The sequence below is a fragment of the Pleurodeles waltl genome, chromosome 5, assembly GCF_031143425.1.
Source record: "Pleurodeles waltl isolate 20211129_DDA chromosome 5, aPleWal1.hap1.20221129, whole genome shotgun sequence".
Taxonomy (NCBI): domain Eukaryota; kingdom Metazoa; phylum Chordata; class Amphibia; order Caudata; family Salamandridae; genus Pleurodeles; species Pleurodeles waltl.
The window spans coordinates 79,787,843-79,811,027 of NC_090444.1; the positions used below are offsets into that span (position 1 = coordinate 79,787,843).

At 46.2% G+C, this 23,185-nt stretch overlaps 1 protein-coding gene across 1 annotated transcript in view; it reads right to left on the bottom strand.

The window, feature by feature from the left end:
- LOC138296991 (vomeronasal type-2 receptor 26-like) overlaps nt 1–23,185 on the bottom strand; it is a 98,038-nt gene that overhangs the window by 23,143 nt on the left and 51,710 nt on the right. The window contains exons 3-5 of the mRNA XM_069236508.1: nt 20,337–21,170; nt 19,559–19,753; nt 12,155–12,382 (exon numbers count right to left, since the gene is read on the bottom strand). Of these exons, the coding sequence (XP_069092609.1) occupies nt 12,155–12,382; nt 19,559–19,753; nt 20,337–21,170 (1,257 nt within the window). The remainder of the gene's footprint in view (nt 1–12,154; nt 12,383–19,558; nt 19,754–20,336; nt 21,171–23,185) is intronic.

The window sequence follows — 23,185 nt, forward strand, 5'->3', positions numbered from 1 at the left end:
CTGCCAAATTGGCTATGTTATTACTCTGGTTTCCTGCTGGAGAACCGCAGATTTGAGAGCATTAGATCTTGCAGGTAGAGTATTTACTCTGGAAGGAGTCTCTTTCTCTATTACAAAAAGAACGAAAACCTTGACCTAAAGTATTGATTATCCAGCTTTTCCTTTTAATGAGCAATCGTGTGTTGTGAAATGTTTAAAGGCTTATGAATTCAGTCCTCAACTGATTAGAAGTGATCCCCATGGGCAGTTATTGATTGCATTGCAAAGACCTTTCAAACCGGTGTCATTCGCTACTATAGCGAGATGGGTCAGAGATGTCATGAAGGAGGCTGGGATCGACATTGGTATCTTCGGAGCACACTCCATTAGGGGTGCTATGGCTTCGAAATCAGTAAATCTGGGTACTTCTCTGCAAAATATTATGAAAACAGCAGACTGGTCATCAGATTCAGTTTTTAGACGGTTTTATTATAAACCTGTGGTGAATGTTGCTTCAGTGGTAGTTTCTCAGCGTTAAACTAGCATAATCTGAGCCTCCGGCCCTGACATAGGATGAAAAATTTGATAGCATTTGCGCCAAGACCCGGAGGTGAGGATTATCCCACCCTAGTCATGGGTTTTTAGAGATATGTTGATGCTGTTGTAATTTATCTGTTGGGCGCAACTTGTTGATTAAGACAATTGCTTGAGTTTAATTCTGTTTATCCCTCCCGTGATTGCAGCTAATGAGTCTTTTAGGTTTCTAATGTGCTGTATTGTTTTAGTTACAGAGCAAAAGACGGATTGAGGACTGATCTGCAGATACTTGGGTGGAGTTTCAGTTTGAACATCGGAAAAGGAAGGTTCTCCTTTGGTCATTGGTGGCAGCAGTTACGACCTCAAGTCTGGTTCCATCTTGTAGAACTGTTGGAGAATTGCTGTTGTTTTCATCATTAGTTGGTTATTTTGGACAGTTTATGAATTTTCTGCAAAGAAAGAGGAAGTTATGCGTGTGTAGCGGACTTTAAAGGGATAGCCCTCAGGGGATTGGTGGATGCACACAAGGCATGGTGGGATACATGCTCTATGGTTTTTATGTTAATGTGCGTTGTATTAATATGTTGATTGGCTGCTGTTGAAGAGTAGTAAAGAAAGGGTGAAGCATAATCTGAGCCTCCGTGTCCTCAATAGAATTGAAAATTCTTGGAGCGAATGCTAGCAAATTTTTCATTCACTGGTACTTCCCTCATAAGCTTTCAAACATTGTATCACACAAAGCTTACTGTTACCAGGACACGCTGAGTAGGAAACAGTCCTGCAAATTGTTTTTGTCCTCCTGGTGATATTAATATATATATGTCATCTAGTGGCTGTTGCCTCTAGGTAGTTATAGTTAGGACCTAGTTTCTAAATAAAAAGCCTTTTTTTACTTGCCTATATCTTTGGCGCCGCTTGACAAATCTTCACAAAACTTTCCCAAAAATTTGCAAGTCCCGTCAGCTGCTGTCTGGGAAGATTTTGGGGTGATCCGTCCAGGTGGGTGGGGGCAGGCCCGAGAAAAAAGGGAGGTCCCAAAACACGTTTCCATAAGGATTTTGAACAGCGCAAAAACTACCGGACGTAGTTACACCAAATTTGGCCGGAAGGTAGGTCCTGGTCCAGAAAGAGTGCTTTTTATGTTTTGGTGTAATTCTGTTCAGTAGTTTTTGAGAAATTAAGGGGAAACACAAATTTGTATATCTAGGGACACAAGGGATTCGCGACCCCTAACAAGATCTTATTGGCTGATAACAATTCAACAACAGAAGCTATACAAGTGTTGTCAGCCATCTTAGGACTCTGCTTCAGCTGAGTACCAAAATAAAAGTAAAATAAAAAACCTAAAGGGGCCAGGGTACGAATACCCTGACCCTTAGCTCTGGTGGAGGGGTCCCAAAGGGACCCCCAGGGCTAGAAAGCATTTTTTATTTTACGAGCAGAGACACAGTGGATCCGCGAATCCACTCATAAAATTGAAAAAAAAAATGAATTTTGTTTTCCCAAACTTCGTTAGTTTAATGTCCCCTGGCGGCCCAAGTCCAGAGGGATTTTTAGAAAAAAAAAAAGCAGGGGGCGTGGCTTCTGGTCCCCTCCCTGAGGCTTATTCTTTTGGATGCAGTGGGGGAAGGCCTGTGGCCCACCCGCTGCCCTGGGTGCCGCCACCTCCCAGGTCTTTAATGTAATATGCGGGGTGAGGGACAGTCTGGCCCCCTTCTGCTGCCCAGGAGACCACCACCCCCCCCGGGGCAAAACTGTAGTTGGAGGGTTTAATGTAATATGTGAGGTGAGGCCGCGTGGTCCCCCGCACCCTGGGGACCGCCACCCCCAGGGCTACACTGGATTCTAAGGGGGGGGTGCACCACCCCCCATGGCCGGCTCCTGCTATGTTCTGGGGTTCCCACCCCCAGGACATAGCTGTTTGCTGTGGCTTGGCTGCAGCCTAGCCAAGCCACAGCAAACACTCTGCAGTTTGACAGCGGGACCTTTAAAGTAGGTCCCACTGTCAACTTGCAATGATTCAGCGAGCAGGGAGCTGCTGAAGCAATAGCACTGCCAGGAAAGCCCTTAAGGGCTCCCTCGCAGTCCCAGATAGCCTGTAAAGGGCATTCTATTAATTTATTTATTAAAAAATAAATCGATCAATAAATAAAGAGAGACCTCAGGGGAGCACTTAAGGGCTCCCTTGCGGACCCAGATAGCCCATAAAGGGCTAAAAAAAAAAAAAACCCTGTAGCTTAATGTGAAGGTCGCAGAGTCCAGCTGGACTCATTTCCATTCTTTTTTAAAGAAAAAAATATTATATTTTTAAAGAAAACCAAATACATTTTTTATTTTTAATTGGATACAAATATCTTATTCTAAGTATATGAGACATCAAAGCCTAAAAAACTGTATCTCCCTCCCTTTCACTTTCTTTCTCTCTGTCTCTCTTTCAAACAATTCTCCCACTCACACTTATAAATTACTTAGGTGCAGTGGTAAATGGCTGTGAAATAACGTGGACATTATTTCGCTCAGGCTGCACTGGCAGGCCTGTGTAAGAATTGTCAGAGCTCCCTATGGGTGGAAAAAGAAATGCTGCAGCCCATAGGGATCTCCTGGAACCCCAATACCCTGGGTACCTCAGTACCATATACTAGGGAATTATATGGGTGTACCAGTATGCCAATGTGAATTGGTAAATTTAGTCACTAGCCTGGTAGTGACAAATTTGGAAAACAGAGAGAGCATAACCACTGAGGTTCTGGTTAGCAGAGCCTCAGTGAGATAGTTAGGCATCACACAGGGAACACATACAGGGCACATACTTATGACCACTGGGGACCTGCCTGGCAGGGTCCCAGTGACACATAGACTAAAACAACATATATACAGTGAAATATGGGGGTAACATGCCAGGCAAGATGGTACTTTCCTACACAACCCCCTTCCCCCAAACGAAGGACAATAAGACTAGCCATGACCTGATGAGTCTTCATTGTCTAAGTGGAAATATCTGGAGAGTCCATCTGCATTGGAGTGGGTACTTCCCGGTCTATGTTCCACTGTATAGTCCATTCCCTGTAGAGGTTTGTGGTCTGTCTGAACAATAAAGTGAGTGCCAAACAGGTATGGCCTCAACTTTTTCAGTGCCCAGACCACAGCAAAGGCCTCCCTCTCTATGGCATACCAATGCTTTTCTCTAGGGGTCAACCTTCTGCTGATAAAAGCAACTGGTTGATCCTGGCCCTCAGAATTCAGTTGTGATAAGACTGCCCCTACCCCTAATTCAGATGCATCAGTTTGCACAATGAATTTCTTGGAGTAACATGGGCTTTTTAGGACAGGTGCAGAGCACATGGCCTTTTTGAGCTCCTCAAAAGCTTTCTGACAGCTAGCTGTCCACAATAGCTTTTTAGGCATCTTTTTACTAGTGATATCATTAAGAGGAGCTGCTATGGAGCCATAGTTTTTAATGAATCTCCTGTAATACCCTGTGAGGCCTAAGAAGGCTCTCACCTGGGTCTGTGTTCCAGGTGGAACCCAATCCATGATCGCCTGGATTTTCCCCTGAAGTGGTGCAATCTGTTCTCCACCTACCAGGTGTCCCAGATAAACCACCTTTCCCTGCCATATCTGGCACTTTGAGGCCTTGATAGTGAGGTCTGCCTTTTGCAGGGTCTTCAAAACATTCTAAAGGAGGACCAGGTGCTCATCACAGGTGGAGCTAAAGACAACAATATCATCTAGATATGCTGCACTAAAAGCCTCCAACCCTTGCAGGACTGTGTTCACCAACCTCTGAAAAGTGGCAGGTGCATTTTACAAACCAAAGGGCATCACTGTAAATTGGTAGTGCCCTCCTATAGTTGAAAATGCAGTTTTAGGTTTAGCATCCTCAGCCAATTTGATCTGCCAATACCCTGCAGTCAAATCAAAGGTGCTTAGATACTTGGCAGATGCCAGTGTATCTATGAGCTCATCTGCCCTGGGTATAGGGTGAGCATCAGTTTTTGTTACCTGATTGAGACCTCTGTAGCCTACACAAAACCTCATCTCCCTTTTTCCATCTTTTGAGTGAGGCTTTGGTACAAGCACCACAGGACTCGTCCATAGGCTTTCAGAAGGTTCAACCACTCCTAGATCAAGCATTTTCTGAACCTCTTGTTTTATGCAGTCCCTGACATGGTCAGGCTGCCTATAGATTTTACTTTTGACAGGCAAGCTGTATCCAGTATCAATTGTGTGTTCACACCAGGATGTGGTGCCTGGCACAGTTGAAAAGAGTTCAGAAAATTGTCCAAGAAGATTTATGCAGTTGTCTTTCTGTTCTGTAGTCAGACAATCTGCCAAAACTACTCCCTCCACTAAAGCATAATTTTCAGTGGTGGAAAAGAGATCAGGGAGAGGGCCACTCTCTTCTTCCTGTCCCTCATATGTTGCCATGAGCAGGGTGAGATCAGCTCTATCATAGTAGGGTTTTAGGCGGTTTACATGAATCACCCTAAGGGGACTCCTGGCAGTGCCCAGGTCTACCAGATAGGTAACCTCACCCTTTTCCTCAACAATTAAATGGGGTCCACTCCATTTGCCCTGGAGTGCTCTTGGGGCCACAGGCTCCAATACCCACACCTTCTGTCCTGGTTGGTACTGGATCAGAACAGCCTTCTGGTCATGCCATTGCTTTTGGAGCTCTTGGCTGGCCTGAAGGTTTTTACTGGCCTTTTTCATGTACTCAGCCATTCTGGATCTTAGGCCAAGTACATAGTCCACTATGTCCTGTTTGGGAGCTTTTAAAGGTTGTTCCCAACCCTCCTTCACAAGTGTTAGTGGACCTCTTACAGGGTGTCCAAAGAGGAGGTCAAAGGGGCTGAAGCCCACTCCTTTCTGGGGTACCTCCCTGTAAGCAAAAAGGAGGCAAGGTAACAGGACATCCCACCTCCTCCTGAGTTTTTCAGGGAGTCCCATTATCATACCTTTGAGAGTTTTATTAAACCTCTCTACCAGTCCATTAGTCTGTGTGTGATAAGGAGTGGTGAATCTGTAGGTTACACCACATTCCTTCCACATTGCTTTCAAGTATGCAGACATAAACTTGCTACCCCTGTCTGATACAACCTCTTTAGGGAAACCCACCCTGGAAAAAAATCCCAGGAGGGCCTTTGCCACTGCAGGAGCTGTAGTGGTCCTTAGAGGAATTGCTTCAGGATATCTTGTGGCATGGTTCACAACCACCAAGATAAACCTATTGCCTGAACCACAGGTAGTGGAATAAGGGGAGCCTTTGGTGTGCCACCAGTCTTGCCACTGGCTTGGCAGGTCACGCAAGACTTGCAAAAAACTTTAGTGTCATCTGACATCCTAGGCTAGTGAAACAGGGGGACAAGCCTTTCCCATGTTTTGATCTGGCCCAAATGCCCAGCCAAAGGAATGTCATGTGCAAGAGTTAGGAGGAACTCTCTGTACTGCAGGGGAATGACCAATCTCCTGGCTGCTCCAGGTTTTGGGTCCCTTGCCTCGGTGTACAAGAGGTTGTCCTCCCATTAAACTCTATGTGAGTCACTGACATCCCCATTTTGCTGTTTGACAGCTTTCTGTCTGAGACCCTCTAATGTGGGACAGGTTTGCTGTGCCACACTCAGCTCTTCCCTGGCAGGCCCCCCTCCACCCAAAAGTTCAGCAGTGTCTGCTGCCAGCTCATCTGGTGAAGGTTCTTCACAGGGAGGAAATCCTTCTTCCTCAGAAGGAGAATCATCTGTAGAGGGAGGGATAGTGGGTAGGGATTTAACCTTGCTATCCCTATCTTTAGGGAGCACTTGATCCATTGTTCCAGGATCCAGGTTACTGTGTCCTTTTTGCTTTTTGGCCTGAGCCCTTGTCAAAGCAAAAATATGCCCAGGAATGCCCTGCATTGCTGCATGAGCCTCCAGCTCCACTTCTGCCCAAGCCGATGTCTCTAAATTGTTCCCTAGTAGACAGTCTACAGGTAAATCTGAGGCAACCACAACTTTCTTTGGACCAGTAACCCCCCCCCCCCCAGATGAGATTTGCAACAGCCATGGGGTGGCTAAGAGTGTTGTTATGAGCGTCTGTCACTTGGTACTGCTGACCAAGTAGGTGTTGTTCAGGGTGCACCAGTTTCTCTATCACCATGGTAACACTGGCACCTGTGTCCCTGTAGGCCTGAACCTCAACACCATTTATTAGGGGAAGTTGCTAGCCATATTAAGGGGACAAGCAACCAAGGTGGCCAAATCAATGGCACCTTCAGAGACTAACACAGCCTCTGTGGTCTCCCTAACAGGACCAACCCCAACTACATTACCAATAGTGAGTCCAGCTACTCCCTTGGATTGGCTATTTGTAGGTTTGCTCCCACCACCACTGCTATTACTAGGGGCACTAGAATTTGCAGTAGGGGTTGTGGTAGTGGGAGGTTTGGTGTTTTTCTTTGGACAACTGGCATCAGTTGTCCAATGGCCTTTGACTTTACACAAATAACACCAAGGCTTTTTAGGTTGATTATTGGAAGAGGATTTGGACCCACTACCCCCACCAGAGGATTTTTGTGGGCCTGATGAAGACTCAGTTTTACTTTTGTCCCCACCCTTGTCAGAAGACTTACCATCCTTCTTCTTGCCATCCTTGTCACCCCTGTATGAACTTTTCTGTTCACTCTTGTTCTGACCCATTTGTCTGCCTTCTTTCCCAATTCTTGGGGAGAGGTCAGATCGGAGTCCACTAGATATTGGTGTAACAAGTCAGACACACAGTTATTCAGAATATGCTCTCTCAGAATAAGATTATACAGGCTTTCATAGTCAGAAACTCTACTGCCATGTAACCACCCCTCCACGGCCTTCACTGAACAGTCTAAAAAGTCTGTCCAGTCTTGTGAAGACTCTTTTCTGGTGTCTCTGAACTTAATCCTGTATTGTTCAGTGGTTAAGCCAAATCCATCCAAGAGTGCATCCTTCAAAACTGCAAAATTGTTAGCATCACTTTCTCTAACAGTAAGGAGCTTATCCCTACCCTTTCCAGTGAAAGATAGCCACAATATAGCAGCCCACTGCCTTTGAGGGACCCCCTGTACCATACAGGCCCTCTCAAGTGCAGCAAACCACTTGTTAATGTCATCCCCCTCCTTGTAAGGGGGACTATCTTGTGCAGATTCCTGGAATCATGCTCTCTAACAGGATTACTATCCGGAATACTGCTGCTGCCACCATGGGGTTCTAACCCCAACCTCTGTCTCTCCTTCTCAAGGTCTAGTGATTCCCTATCTAAGGCCAGCTGTTGCTGGTTAAGCTTCAGTCTGGTCTCTTCAACCCTCAACTTTTTGAGTTCCCTTTCTAACAAGTTATCCTCAGGGTGGGTGGGTTGGGAATGCTTGGACACAGAAGACAAGTTTGAAACAACAGAGGGGGATCTGTCCCTAACTGACTGGACCCTAGCAACTTGGCCTCTAGGAATAAAGACTTCCCTACTGTGATGGGAACCTCCATTACTACCAACATTACTGGGTGTCCTGCTAGGGTGCAGATCATGATCAGAACCCTCCCTACCTCCCTCAAGGAGATCCCCTGAGTCGGATTGGGAACCTTCTATTAACCTCTCATTTGATGTGCCTGCTTGGGACTCATCATTTACAATAAGCATGTTAAATAGAAATTCTTTGGTAGGGTTCTTTCCTATCACTAAACCTCTTTCTAAGCAGAGACTCCTTAGGCTCTTGTAATTCAAATTGTCATAAGCAGTATTGACCATTTTAAGAGTAGAGTCTTCTACAGACATGATAGTAAAAGATTTAGAGGCAGTGAGAAAGAAGAAAAAGTTTCAGGACTTTTTAAAGAACAGAGAAAAAAACTTTTTCTAACTTTTAGAAAACTTTTAGAAGTTTTAGAGAAACTTTTCAAACCTCTGTAAAAAGTTTAAGAGGAGAAAAGCAAAACTTTTTGGTAAGGTGTACATACACTATACTGTTTTGTATAGTATTCTCTTATGAAAAGTACACAATGACAAAGTGGTGAGTAGTTACAAGTACTTACCCCATCGCTGCACAACCAATGTAGGAGGCTGGCCTGGCTTGATGAGCAAACGCCTGTAATTGAAAATGGATACAAAGAAAAACGACAGCAAAAAACTAAACACAGTGAACAACGGGCTGTAGGAGGCTGGCCTGGCTTGTAGTGGGTACCAGAGGTACTTACACCTTGTGCCAGGTCCAGTTATCCCTTATTAGTGTAGAAGAGGTGTTTCTAGCAGCTTAGGCTGATAGAAGGTAGCTATGGCAAAGAAGCTTAGGCTGAACTAGGAGACATGTAAAGCTCCTACTATACCACTAGTGTCATATGCACACTATCATAAGAAAACACAATACACAGAATTACTAAAAATAAAGGTACTTTATTTTTATGACAATATGCCAAAAGTATCTCAGTGAGTACCCTCAGTATGAGGATAAGTTATATACCAAAATTAGGTAAGTAATAGCAAGAAAAGTAATGCAAACAGTGTAGAATTTCAATAGATTGCAATAGGAGCACATAGGTATAGGGGCAACACAAACCATATACTCCAGAAGTGGAATGCGAACCACGAATGGACCCCAAACCTATGTGACCTTGTAGAGGGTCACTGGGACTGTAAGAAAACAGTGAGGGTTAGAAAAATAGCCCACCCCAAGACCCTGAAAGGTAGGTGTAAAGTGCACCTACTACCCCCAGAGAGCACAGAAGTCCTGATAGGGGGATTCTTCAGGAAGAACAAACACCAGCAATGCAACAACAGTGGATTTCCGGACCTGAGTACCTGTAAGACAAGGGGACCAAGCCCAATAGTCAGGACAGTGTCGAGAGTGGGCAAGAGCCCAGGAAATGTCACCTAAGGGTGCAAGGAAGCTGCCACAGGATGGAAGAAGCTTGGAGTTCTACAAGAAAGAAGAGAGCTAGGGACTTCTCCTTTGGAACACGGATGTCCCACGTCGCGATGAAGCTTGCAGAAGTATTCCCACGCAGAAAGACCGCAAACAAGCCTTGCTAGCTGCAAGGGTTGCGGTAGAGGTTTTTGGGTGCTGCTGTGGCCCAGGAGGGACCAGGATGTCGCCACTTGGAGGAGGAGACAGACGGGGTGCCCAGCAACTCAGGGAGCTCTCACAGAAGCAGGCAGCACCCGCAAAAGTACCTGAACAGGCACTTGGAAGGAAAGTGAACTGGAGTCCACGCGAAGTCACAAAAGGGAGTCCCACGACACCGGAGGACAACTCAGAAGGTTGTGCACTGCAGGAAGGAGTGCCGGGGACCCAGGCTTGGCGGTGCATGAAGGAAATCCTGGAAGAGTGCACAGGAGCTAGAGCAGCTGCAAGTCACGCAGTACCCAGCAATGCAGTCTAGCTTGGGGAGGCAAGGACTTACCTCCACCAAACTTGGACTGAAGAGTCACTGGACTGTGGGAGTCACTTGGACAGAGTTGCTGAGTTCCCGGGACCACGCTCGTCAGGATGAGAGGGGACCCAGAGGACCAGTGATGCAGTCTTTTGGTGCCTGCGTTAGCAGGGGGAAGATTCCGTCGACCCACAGGAGATTTCTTCAGAGCTCCTGGTGCAGGGAGGAGGCAGGCTACCCCCAGAGCATTCTGACACCTGGAAACAGTCGAGAAAGGCAGCAGGATGAGGCGATACAAGGTTGCTAGTAGTCATCTTGCTACTTTGTTGCGGTTTTGCAGGCGTCCTGAGCAGTCAGCGGTCGATCCTTTGGCAGAAGGTGAAGAGGGAGATGCAGAGGATTTCTGGTGAGCTCTTGCCTTCGTTATCTAAAGAATTCCCCAAAGCAGAGACCCTAAATAGCCAGAAAAGGAGGTTTGGCTACCAACAAAGGAGGATTGGCTACCAAGAGAGGTAAGAGCCTATCAGAAGGAGCCTCTGACGTCACCTGCTGGCACTGGCCTCTCAGAGCAGTCCAGTGTGCCCCCAGCACCTCTTAATCCAAGATGGCAGAGGTCTGGGACACACTGGAGGAGCTCTGGGCACCTCCCCTGGGAGGTGCAGGTCAGGGGAGTGGTCACTCCCCTTTCCTTTGTCCAGTTTCGGGCCAGAGCAGGCCTGGGGGACCCCTGAACCGGTGTAGACCAGCTTATGCAGAGATGGGCACCATCTGTGCCCATCAAAGCATTTCCAGAGGCTGGGGGAGGCTGCTCCTCCCCAGCCCTCACACCTATTTCCAAAGGGAGAGGGTGTTACACCCTCTCTCAGAGGAAATCCTTTGTTCTGCCTTCCTGGGCCAGGGATGCCTATGATCTTAGACATGTTACATGGCCATGTTCGAAATTACCATTGTGACGCAATACATAGGTAGTGACCTATGTATAGTGCACGTGTGTAATGGTGTCCCCGCACTCACAAAGTCTGGGGAATTTGACCTGAACGATGTGGGGGCACCTTGGCTAGTGCCAGGGTGTCCACACACTAAGTAACATTGCACCCAACCTTCACCAGGTGAAGGTTAGACATATAGGTGACTTATAAGTTACTTAAGTGCAGTGGTAAATGGCTGTGAAATTACATGAACGTTATTTCACTCAGGCTGCACTGGCAGGCCTGTGTAAGAATTGTCAGAGCTCCCTATGGGTGGCAAAAGAAATGCTGCAGCCCATAGGGATCTCCTGGAACCCCAATACCCTGGGTACCTTAGTACCATATACTAGGGAATTATATGGGTGTACCAGTATGACAATGTTAATTGGTAAATTTAGTCACTAGCCTGTTAGTGACAAATTTGGAAAGCAGAGAGTGCATAACCACTGAGGGTCTGGTTAGCAGAGCCTCAGTGAGACAGTTAGGTATCACACAGGGAATACATACAGGGCACATACTTATGAGCACTGGGGCCCTGCCTGGCAGGGTCCGAGTGACACATAGACTAAAACAACATATGTACAGTGAAATATGGGGGTAACATGCTAGGCAAGATAGTACTTTCCTACACGGGCACTCACCCGAATCTGAGGAAAATTGAACTACAAGTAATGAAACATCAAACAGTCAACACATGCGTTCGCCCACGATGCAGAACTTATAGCAAACAATTAAAACCAATTTATCAAAGTAAGACCAACAACTGCCTTAAATTATACATATTGTAAAGAATGGAATGAAAACTTAACTGGCTGTGAAGCAGCAAAGAAAGAGGACACAAGATGGTGTTTTTGGAGTTATATAAGGCTGGGGGTCTATTGATTGGTGCATGTGACTGTGGATATTCATGAAAAATGTAGTGTTTCAAGTTTTGACTTTTTGATCAGTGCTGAAAAAATAAAGCATAGAAAGAGAAGCATAATCGGAGCCTTCAAGTCCTGACATAGAATCCGTAGGGTCTTTGTATCAAGACAGACAGGAAATGGACAGACAGGACGTCTGTGATGTTACTTCTATATAATGTCAAATTCTGTTTCTTCACTCTTGATTTTGTTTCCATATAATGTACGGTAATATTTTTTATTCAATTGTCGTCAATATTTTCCATTTTAGGTTGATTTTTCTTTTTTGTTTCTTTCTCTTTAAACGTGATGCCCTGAAAATGCTATTGAAAAATACATTACAATATGGCGCGGACATTTGACATAACCTTTCGAGATGTTCTCCAACAATAATTATTCTAACCTCACGGAATTGACTGGGCCAGACAACGGCTGTTCTGTTGATGACGAGGCGCCTCCCATCGGGGGCTGATGCGTTGAAGCTCCCGACAGTGTTGGCTATCCAAGTCCCATCGGCTAGTCCAATGTTATTGATGATGTCATAAACGGGAGGAAAGTTTCCTTTATCATCAAAAAACACCTCGTCACCAGCCGTGTTCTGGAAACGAATGTTCTTTATATGTTCATGCAGCTGCAAAAATATGGCATTAGAAGTTATTTAACCTTTCTCAGATACTTTCTTGGTAGAAAATAAAATGGCTTTAGATACTTAACAGAAAAAAGTTATATGTAGTGAGGAACAAGAAGTGCATTAGAAAACACACAACAAACTGCATTGGGAGTTTTTCTGTAAAGAACCTTGAAAGTCCTAGAAAGCCAGTTTGCAAAAAGATGCTAAAGAAGCTTGCGTGGTTCCTGATGGAATGACCCTTAATATCTCCCCTAGGTCCCAACATACTAGAAATACATTAAAAGAGGGGAGAAAGTAGGGACTTGTCATTATCTATACCGAGGATGGACACACCATGTATCTTTTTGATATTTAAATATCAGTAGTGAGTATTAATATTTGGTGCAGATTATATAGCATGGGGGTCAGTTAGAGCAATTATCGTTTTACCTTTCAGCTCCTGGCTCAGCCAGCAGCATGTTCAGGGATTGGTGGGCTGAGCCACGGGAGGAGGAGAGAATGCACCTAAGTGCGCATATGTGTTTGGGCCAGCCAAACACACATGCGCACTTACATTTCTCACAGTCGGGGTGGAGAACCTGCACAGTCCCCAGGGTTGTGTCTGAGCAGCGGTCCAAGCCACTCACACCAATCCTGGCACTGCTTTCATGCTAGGGTTAGCATGAAAACAGCAGCAGGATTGCTGGGGAGCCTGTGCTGGTGTCCTCGTGAATGCTGGGATACCACATCGAGGGAAGGAAGAGGAGCAATGCGGCAGGAGGTGAAGGCAAAAGATACTTTTTAAAAAAAAGTTTTTTTTATTCCCCCCTTCCAGCTCCTCCCGACCCTCCCCATGAGATTTGCTGCAGCCGCCGCTCAGTTAGAGGTTGGTGGAGTGGATGAGCTGCCATAAACTGGGGGTTCACATTCTCCACCAAATTCTTGGTTTCCCTTCCTCATTTAAACATGTAGGAACCACTTGATTTCCCTTTACAGATTCACTGTACAAGCCATGGCGAGCTCAGGCTTGGAAATAAAACAATGTCACCGACAAGCTGGATCTCCGTATAATGCACTAAAACGAAGTACACTGAGCAGAGAGTCCAGTGGATCCCCAAAGGCTTGCAGAGGTAGAAATAGATAGGTCTAGTGCTTTTTGTGGTAGTGTGGGCAAGCAGTTAGGCTTATTAAGGAGTCGTATTAGGCACTCAAAGAATAAATCCGAGGCAAATTTAGAAAAATAACAGTTACTTTTATATATGCTTTAAACCAAAGAACTTTGTTATAAGGTATGCAGTTTTTAAATCAAAAATACTTTGCTGTTTCAAAAAAATCGACAGTGCAATTTTCAGAGTCTTCAATGTTAACCTATGGGAGGAAAACAAGAATGCAGTTCAACAGTTAAGTACACAACTTACAATCCCAGTCTTCAGGGTTTTAGACTAGAGCCAGGCAAGGTTCATGTTGGTACCAAGAGTGTACCCACAGCGGCACGGGGACGGCTCGGTGCAGAGGTCAGAGTCGGCACCCAATGTAAATCAATTGAAACTGGGGGGGTGAAAATGCACTGCTTTCGGGTAAGTACAATCGGTGTCAGAGTTGGGTTTTTGGGGGTTGAGGGGTGCACCGGGGGAGGGCAAAAGGCAGCACCAAAACTTACACGTGGGGGTGGCAGCATACAGAGTGCCAACACGTTAGGTGCCCAATGCTATCCAATGGAGATAGGGGGCATCTGCTGAAGCGCAGCTTACAGGTGAGTAAAGCGGGGTCAAGGGTCGATCTCCTGGAGTTGAGATAAGAACAAGAGGGGTCACAAGGCAGCACCAAACTTACACACTCAGAGGCACGGGGCAGCCGGGTGCAGAGTGCCAACACAGCATTGGGCGCCCAATATTATTCAAAGGAGGAGATGGCTTTCAGGAACAGGCTGCAGGCTCTGGCCAGGAGGCCGGGAGAAGTCAATCCACAGCTGTCCAGGTAAGTTGAGATGCCTGGGCTTGTAGAGACACAGACGGTCCAGCTCCCCAAGGCCCAGGGGCTCCGGGTACAGGAGTGTCTTTTGGTGTCGGAAACAGCTTACCAGGCAGGTCACAGTCAGGGGGAGCCCTCAGATTTAGGCTGCAGGCGTCGCTGTAGAGTCTGGCCGGGCTCAACCCATGTGGACTCTTAGTTAGAAGCACTGGGGAACCTTCACTGGACTGGTGGGCCACTTGGACTCAGGCCAGGGGCGTCAGGTGCAGAGGTAGTTCCAGGTGGCGGTTTCAGAGTTCCTCAGGAGGACTTCTTCTTTAGAGATGGTTTCTTCTGGACAGATCCGCTGTCCACAGGAGTTCTTGGTCTTTATCGAAGGTAGGCAGTCCTCCCAAGGCATTGGAGGTCACTGGGCTGCAGGACAAGTCGTCTTCTGGGTGCAGGTTCTTTGAAAGCTGCAGACAGGCCAGTAGGGCTGGGGCCAAGTCAGTTGGTGTCTTCAGTCTTCTCTGCTGGGGCGACTTCTGTGTTGTCCGGCTCTTCTTAGGTCCACAGGAACCTGATTCTAGGGTTTAACGGTGCCACCTAAATACTGAATTTATGGGCATTACAGAGAGTGCCAGGTGGTAGCCAATGGGCTGCTCACCTTTAGGGTGACTACACCCTTCCTCTGACCACTTCCTTTGGGAAGTGGCATAGCCCTAGCTCTATTGGCCTAATTCCTTCCATGCAAGATAGAGGAATTTAAAAAGTAGTGTCCACTTCAGCTCATCCACCATAGGGGCGGGACTGGCATGAAGTGGGCACTCTTCCTAATTTATCTAATTTTCCCGTCAGTCCTGCTGCCAAAAGTGGGATCGGGAACTGGGGCTTGGCCTCCTCCACCACTTGGAGTGGCATGGGTCACATTTCAAAGGTGGCAATGCCTTTGAAGCTCCCTGCCCTGGAATGTCCATCCTGCCTGGGCGAGGAGGTCAGACCTCTGCCCAGAGCAGGCCTCTGTTCTGAGCCCTCAAGAGCATTGGCTCGCACCTCAGGCGGCTAGACCTCTAACAAAGGTGGCTGTACTGGTTTTAATCAGTCAGTGCCCACGCTGGAAGCTGGTAGGATTTTCAGGGGGCACTTCTAAGGTGCCCTCTGAGTGCATGTATTAATAAATCCATCACTGGATTCAGCGAGGATTTCTTAATGCTAGATGTTTGATACCAAACATCCCTATTTCAGTGAAGCCATCATGTAGCTGGGAAACTCGTAATGACCAGAGTCCAGCACATGTACTTAAAATGGCTTCACTGTTCACTTACTTTGTCTGAGAATCGACAAAACATAGCAGGGGCATATCTGCTCATGCAGGTATGCCATCACATGTAATACAATGCACCCTGCCTTTAGGGCTGGATTGCCTGCTAGAGGGGTGACTTACATATATTGCATGCAGTGTAAAGGGCTGTTTGCCATGTTGTTTTCCTTTTAGTTCTGCATTCTGTGACAGCAGTACTGTGTGCACTTAGTGAGGGGGTCTCTGTAGGTGGCAGGTGGCACAATCTGTGCTGCAGCCCTCCGGGGCCTTCCTTTAGTAACCCATGCCCCAGGTACCAGGGGTACCATTTACTAGGGACCTATAGTGGTAGCTAAAGGTTTGCCATTTGGGAAGAACGACTGTGCAGTTTTAGGGAAATAGATCTGGCACTGGGAACCTGTTTAGTGGGGACCCAGTGCACGTTCAGTTGAAATTACACCAGAAACCAGGCAAAACCGGTGGGGGGCGGAGGTTACCATGTCAAAAGGGACACTTTGTTGTCCTCATAAAAACATAAAACCAGTTGACTTTTCAAAGACAATATATTATGGCTGGAGTGATAACGCATCATTTTTAATCATGTGGTGATACACAATTAAGATATAAGAATTATCGGGCTGCACACATTTGAGTTCCGTTGAGTGTCTTTAAAATGAGGGATAAAATACACAAGGGAGTGTGCATAAGTGGTTTGTCCAGTGACATACAGGCCAATAGCAGCACATCTAACACTTGCTCAACACAGAGTAATCATAAGATGGTTGAGGAGTTAGATAATTAACTTGGTGTGTTTGAGACTCCTGGAGGATCTTTGTGCCTCATATAACCATTAGAGGAGCTTGTGAGAAGAACCACTGGGGGGTTGTTGATTGTAACCACCCCCCTTTTTTAATCCATCTTTTGCAGTTTTGAGATTCCACGTTTTCCCTCATTTTTTTGGTTCCCTTGGCTCTCCGAGAACGGAAGAGGCCCCAGGAATATCTCACATGTGGGATTCTCTTGTTTATGGTAAAACAAGGACCATACCTATGATGTTAGGTAAATATGTATTTCTCTCCACTTGGTTAATTTGGTGGGAGATCAGAATTTTACTCAGCTGCTTCTAAGCACAACATTATGTATTGCGATGCCAATGCAAGCCCTCATCAATGTCAAAACTTCCTTAAGAGCAGCAAGAAAAAACTTACCAGCATCCCCACCTGAAAAATGAGCCATTTCAGTCAGTCAAAGACAAATAGTCAAGATATCGTCAGGCTTGAAACTAGAAGTGCAACAAGCATTGGCAAAGCCAATAGGTCTTGCCTTTGCAAGAGCTATTGGCTTTGCCAATGTGTTTTGCCATGTTGAACGCATGCATGGCTGCTGTTCAGCATGGCTAAAAGTTAGTGGCATAGAGGAGAATGGCTTGAAGTGTCACAGAATAGAATGGCGAAGAGTGGAGTAGAATGTTGTGGAGTGGAGTGGTGGAGAGAGTTGTGCATTGGAGTGCCATAGTGTGGAGTGTGGAGTCGCCTAGAGTGGCATACACTGGCGTGGCATAGAGGAGAGTGAACTGGTGTAGAGTGTTGCAGTGTACAGTGGCATAGAGTGCAGTGGCATTGAATTCAGCGGCATACAAAGTAGCATCGTAGAATGCGGTGGGTTAGATTAGAGTGGTGCATGGTAGAGAGGAGTGGTGCGTGGCGGGGATTGGAGTGGTGCGTGGTAGAGATTGGAGTGGTTCATAGACTAGAGAAGTGGTACAGAGTGGAGTGGCGCAGAATAGAATAGAGTGCAGTGGCATAGAGTGCAGTGGCATAGAGTGGTACTGAGTGGAGTGGCGTAGAGTTGAATGATGCAGAGGGCAGTGCTGCAGAGTCGAGTGACATAGAGTACAAAGTAGACTCTAGTGGCATAGAGTGCAGTGGCGTAGAGTAGCATAGAGCGTGCAGAGTAGAGTATAACACCATAGAGCATGAGGCTGCCCTCCCTGGGCCTTTTTCGGCTCAGGGATCCGGATGTGTGCTGACAAGGGAGGTGTGACCCGTGGCCTTTCTCCCGAAGCCATTAATGGCCCTGGGGATCCCATCCCCCAGGGCTGGCTCAATTATGCCCTGGAGTGCCCACTCCAGGACATAACGGACAGGGAAACCTGTGTTTGCTCTTGCACGGCGGTAGCAATTTAAAGCTTCGGCCTAGCAAGAACAAACACTAACTCTGCTCCCAGTGGGTGGGAACATCAAAAATGCTCCTGCCCGCTGGGAGTGGACTTTTGAAAAAATTGCTCCCGCCTGCAGGGAGCAGCACTTTTAGCTGCTCGCTTTGGGTGGAAGCAATGCCACCTCCCGCTGAAGGTGGGGAGGCGTCTGGGCCACGGAGGCATTGGGACTCCCCCCACAGCCCTCAACAATGATGAAGTGGGTGCCCTGGGTGGGCTCCAGGACACCTACTTTTTATTGGCCAGGCTGCGGGGGATGGGGTCCACAGGGCTGAAATCGGCCAGGGGAGGAGGGGCGCGTGGCCCCCTCCACCATTAATAATTAGTCGGGGGGATGGGGGTCCCTGGGGTCAATAACGGCTAGGAAGTCAAGCTGCTTGCATTCCTCTCCCTTTATTATAATGCCATGCCCTGGGAGATGGGGTCTCCAGGGCCAATATTAGCCCAGGGAAGGGGGCTGCGTGCCCCAGTCATCATTCATAATGTGGCTGGGCCCCGCGAGATAGGGTCCCTGGGCCTGAAATTGGCCCAGGGAAGGGGGGGGCCACAAAGCCCTCTTCCCCAGTTATTAAATGCCTAGGGTCAGATGAATGCGGCCCAGGGAGGGGAGCTGCGTGCCCACCTCCCCCTTGTTAATATAGCCAGGTCCCAGGAGATGGGGTCCCGGGGCCAGAAATCAGCCTGGGTGGCTGAGTGCCCCAAGATAACTATAACATGCGTTCTCACCATGAACTGCTAACTACCCGACATATTACAACACTCATGACATCTTCTAAGACATAATTGATAATTGCGCTGCAACATTTGCTGTAAAACGATTGATGAGAAAACTGTGCATTGTGGGGAATTGAGTTACAGATACCTTAGAGCACGAATTATAGTTATTGAGATAACTAACTATAAATGCTGAATTTCTATGGTGTGTGTAAAATGTGTACCTAACTATAATGTCCCTGTAACCTTTGTTTTTTTATTTTTTATTTCTAAGGTTTTTTAAATTCTGTTTTCTAACTATAACGTCCCTGTAACTTATGTATAGACAGATAGATAGATCATGGCTGTGAAAATAGATTTTACCTAGTAATACATTTTAATCAATTAATCAATCAGTCAGTCATTTGTAGAGCGCGCTACTCACCCGCTAGGGTCTCAAGGCGCTGAGGGGGGGGAGGGTGCTACTGCTCGAACAGCCAGGTCTTGAGGCGTTTCCTGAAGGTCAGCGGTCCTGGGTCTGTCGTAAGTGGAGGGGGAGGGAGTTCCAGGTCTTGGCGGCGAGGTGGGAGAACGATCTGCCTCCGGCTGTAGTAAGGTGGATGCGAGGAATGATTGCGAGGGCTAGGTTGGCGGAGCGGAGTTGACGGTTGGGAGTGTAGAAGGTGAGTTGCTCATTGAGGTAGGCAGGGCCGGCGTTGTGGAGTGCTTTGTGAGCGTGGGTCAGGAGCTTGAAGGTGATCCTCTTGTTGACGGTGAGCCAGTGTAGATCTCTCAGGTGGGCTTAGATGTGGTTGCGGTGTGGGATGTCAAGGATGAGGCGTGTGGAGGCGTTCTGTATATGTTGCAGTTTTTTCTGGAGCTTGGCCGTAGTTCCCACGTAGAGAGCGTTGCCGTAGTCCAGTCTGCTGCTGACGAGGGTCTGGGTGACCGTCCTTCTAGTTTTGGTGGGGATCCACCTGAAGATCTTGCAGAGCATGCAGAGGGTGTTGAAGCAGGAAGATGAGACGGCGTTGACTTGCTGGGTCATGGTGAGCGATGAGTCTAGGATGAATCCTAAGTTGTGTGCAAGGTTGGTGGGCGTTGGTGCGGTTGCTAGGGTGGCCGGCCACCAGGAGTCATCCCATGCGGAGAGGTTGGAACCGAGGATGAGGCTCTCCGCCTTGTCTGAGTTCAGTTTCAGGCGGCTGCTCTCCATCCAGTTGGCAATAGCCTTTGACATTTTAAGAGCAAATGTACTAATAAAGCACATTAACACATTTATAACTACAGTGCAAAGATCAAATTCGACTTTATTTCCACAGTAAAGCAAAAGCGAAATGAGAAAGACACTTTTTACTGCCTGACTGATTGCGTATAACAATTACTTTACACATGTAAACAACTCTGCAAGCAGTGATGAGGACTCTTTAGTGTGACTTTCCCTTACTGCAGAAGTGTAACCCCTTGCATACTGGTTTTTGTCAAAAGCCTTTCGTTAAATCAAATGCACATGAAATATGTTATGGCATATACCATACACGCAGATGCACCCTGCAATATGCCCCTTTCATAATTTATCTGACTTATATTGAATTCAGGCGGTACTCATCACAAAAAATACATTGTATCTCAATACTTAAGTGATTATGCCACCAGGAGAGAAACACAAACATCTGCCACACATCAGCCTCCCTGTGCCAATTCGGATCAATTTAAATCCTAGGGTCCTAGGTAGGTTGGGGTACATTGAAGAATGACCCCCAAATACATTAATAAATATTATCCCACACTATGCTGATGCAACAGACAAGTACCTTCTTTTTAAGCTCATGCTCCATAATACGCTCCAGTGGATTCATCGTAGAGAGCTTTCCGCACATCTCATGTAATGCATGGGCCATGGCATAGACTGCGTTGTAAGTAGCGTAAGAAGTTCTAAATTTATAGAGATCATAATAAGACATGGGCAGAGTTTTCACGTCCTCCTTCCCTGTGCAGCTAGGAAGTGGACCATCCAAGAGGAGCTCATACATTTCTTTCTTGACCCCACTCAGCGACAGAGGTGCACAGTGGAAGCTCATCACCCAGAAGTCGTTAATGAAAATATCCCCAGGGCGGGTGGAGATGTGTATGTCCTGGAGGAAATCCTTTAACCCGTGTATTTCACCATGCTTGAATCCAAACGACAAACTTCCACTGAAGGGGGATGGGAATAGTGTGCCTATACTTGCATATATGTTCCATTTCTCAGGCATGATCAAGATTTTTCCAACATGAACAGGTACCAAGTGAGTGTGAAGAAACACAAAGAGAGCCGTAGAGGAACCACAGAGGACAACTACGTTAGTGGATGATCCTGAGATAACCATTGCGCTTTGCTCATTCTCTATTACCATTTGGGGCTTTGAAGACACCTTCTCAGTGAATTCGACACATATTCCATGTCTGGTCATAACTGCTTCCAGTTCTTCACTTTCTTGTTCACCGTCATCATCGTGGGATGCCACAATCCCCACCCAGGTCCAGCCCATATGGACCAGTAGTTCAGCAACACCGGCATGTTGGGAAAGTTCGTTTGGGACACTGCGGAAAAATGTGGGAAACTGATCCCGATCACTTAGTAAAGGGTCTGTTGCACCGTAACTGATCTGGGGAGAAATATATGAAGATGGTTAATCAAATAACCCAAAATTATGTTCTACATGGTTTGCAGTCCACTAAATGGAAAGGGAAACTGCTCTGCTCAAACATATCAATTACAAGTATTCTGATATGTAACCCTAGACACAAGTGATAGGCAATATTACCAGCAATATCATTCACCATAGAATATTGATATTTAACAACAAATTGTGTTATCAGTAGAAACCAATACCTCACTCCACATAGTCTTAAATTACTAGTGACATCTTAGAGCTATATCTTACTACAGTCTCAGCTCAGCCACTAACCCTTAATGCTTCAATTTGAATGACAAATCAACCCTGTTTTAATATTCTACAAAATTTTGTTTCTTTCTTCTCCAAAATTTCTCACTGTCTTGTTCCCAACCACTGCGCCACGTTCCTGCCTTCACACAGTCTAATAAACATTTACTAAACTTCTACTGAACATTCTACAACACCCTACTGCGTTCTTTTCGCACCACTGAAACTACCTTCTGTCATGCTGCCAACTTCACTGCCTCAGCCAACCGTGAGTGCCGCTCCTCTGCTCCGTGCTAAAAGAAGGCAAGGTCCCACTATATAAGTGCGATAAGTTTCCCAAAATTAATTTGTCCTGAAATGGGAAACATTCTTGAAGAAGACTATAATCAAAATCATTATTGCTCCAAGTCGAATGTAATTTTGAAAGACTAACAACTCTCAGTGGAGATGCAATCAAGTCTGAGTCCCAAACAATATGCAGAAACTCAGCCAACACGTGTTTCGCCCCACAGGTGCGTAAGCCAGGGCTTTCTCAAGGCTGAAAGAGAAAAACGTCATAAGAGAAGACAATATAGTGTAATTTAATATAGTTTTGAGAAAGAGGGTTGTTAAAAGAGACAACCAAGAAGTGGAAAGCCAAAAAATCTGTGAAGAAGGTCATGCAACTCAAAGGCATGATTCTTGATTTACATGAAGAACTTTTGCTTGGTGGTGAGTGAACCAAGCAAATATAAAATTAGAGAGTTGACTAGAAGAAAGTAGTTATGGGTAGCTGTTACGAATATCCTTACAAGGTAACAATTATATTAAGAGAAATAATCTAAGAGCAAAGTTAAATGTGCCAGGACTGGCTTGTGAAACAGACTTATAGAGAGAACAAGGGAGAGTGATTTAAGTGGGCAGAGTTAGTATGGCGCAGAGAATTAATATTGTGTTTAGGAACAAGTATTGTGACTAGACAAAAATAAGGAAGCAACACACCATACTATGTAGAGTACATTCGGATAGCACATACAATCAATTGTGTGAGCAGTAGTTCTCCCCTGCTCCTCTGTGCTTATACCCCTCGACCTCTCAGCACCCCTTGAAACCATTCTTCGCTCCACTCTAATTGACACCCTCACCATTCTCTGAATCACCGAAACACCACCTGTTTCTTCTCCTCTCATTATATTAGTTGGTTCTGGGTGCTCCTCATTATCATTGCAGATTACTTTTCTCTCAGCCTTTATTTCCTCATTGGCTTCACCTTTCATCTCTTTGCAGCTGATAACCAAATCTTCATTCCTCTCCCTGATCTCACACCTGTGCATTCAAGCTCCCATATGCAACTGCTTTACAGGTATCCAGTATGAGATGGGACTTGTCAGTTATTACCTATGACCCATCAAAACTAGCTCTCACATCTCTCTCATTACCTATGTTCTTTCTCCACACAAAGCTCTCACACTGACATCAACAGCCGGGCTTCTTAGAGATTATTGTGACCAGGCTATGCACATGGAATTGCCCATACCAGGCAAAGCTACCACCAGCAGATATCAATATTCTAAACATCTGGAAAGTTCAACCAAACATCTCCTTCGCAACAACCAAGAACGTGATCTCAAACTTGTCCTCAGGAATTAGAGTACAGCAACGGTGTAGTATGAGGACTTCATAATTCTCTTTTTGTGGCTGGACAAATTATTATAGCTTGTCACACGATGTCTCCATCACTTACCCAGATGCATTCT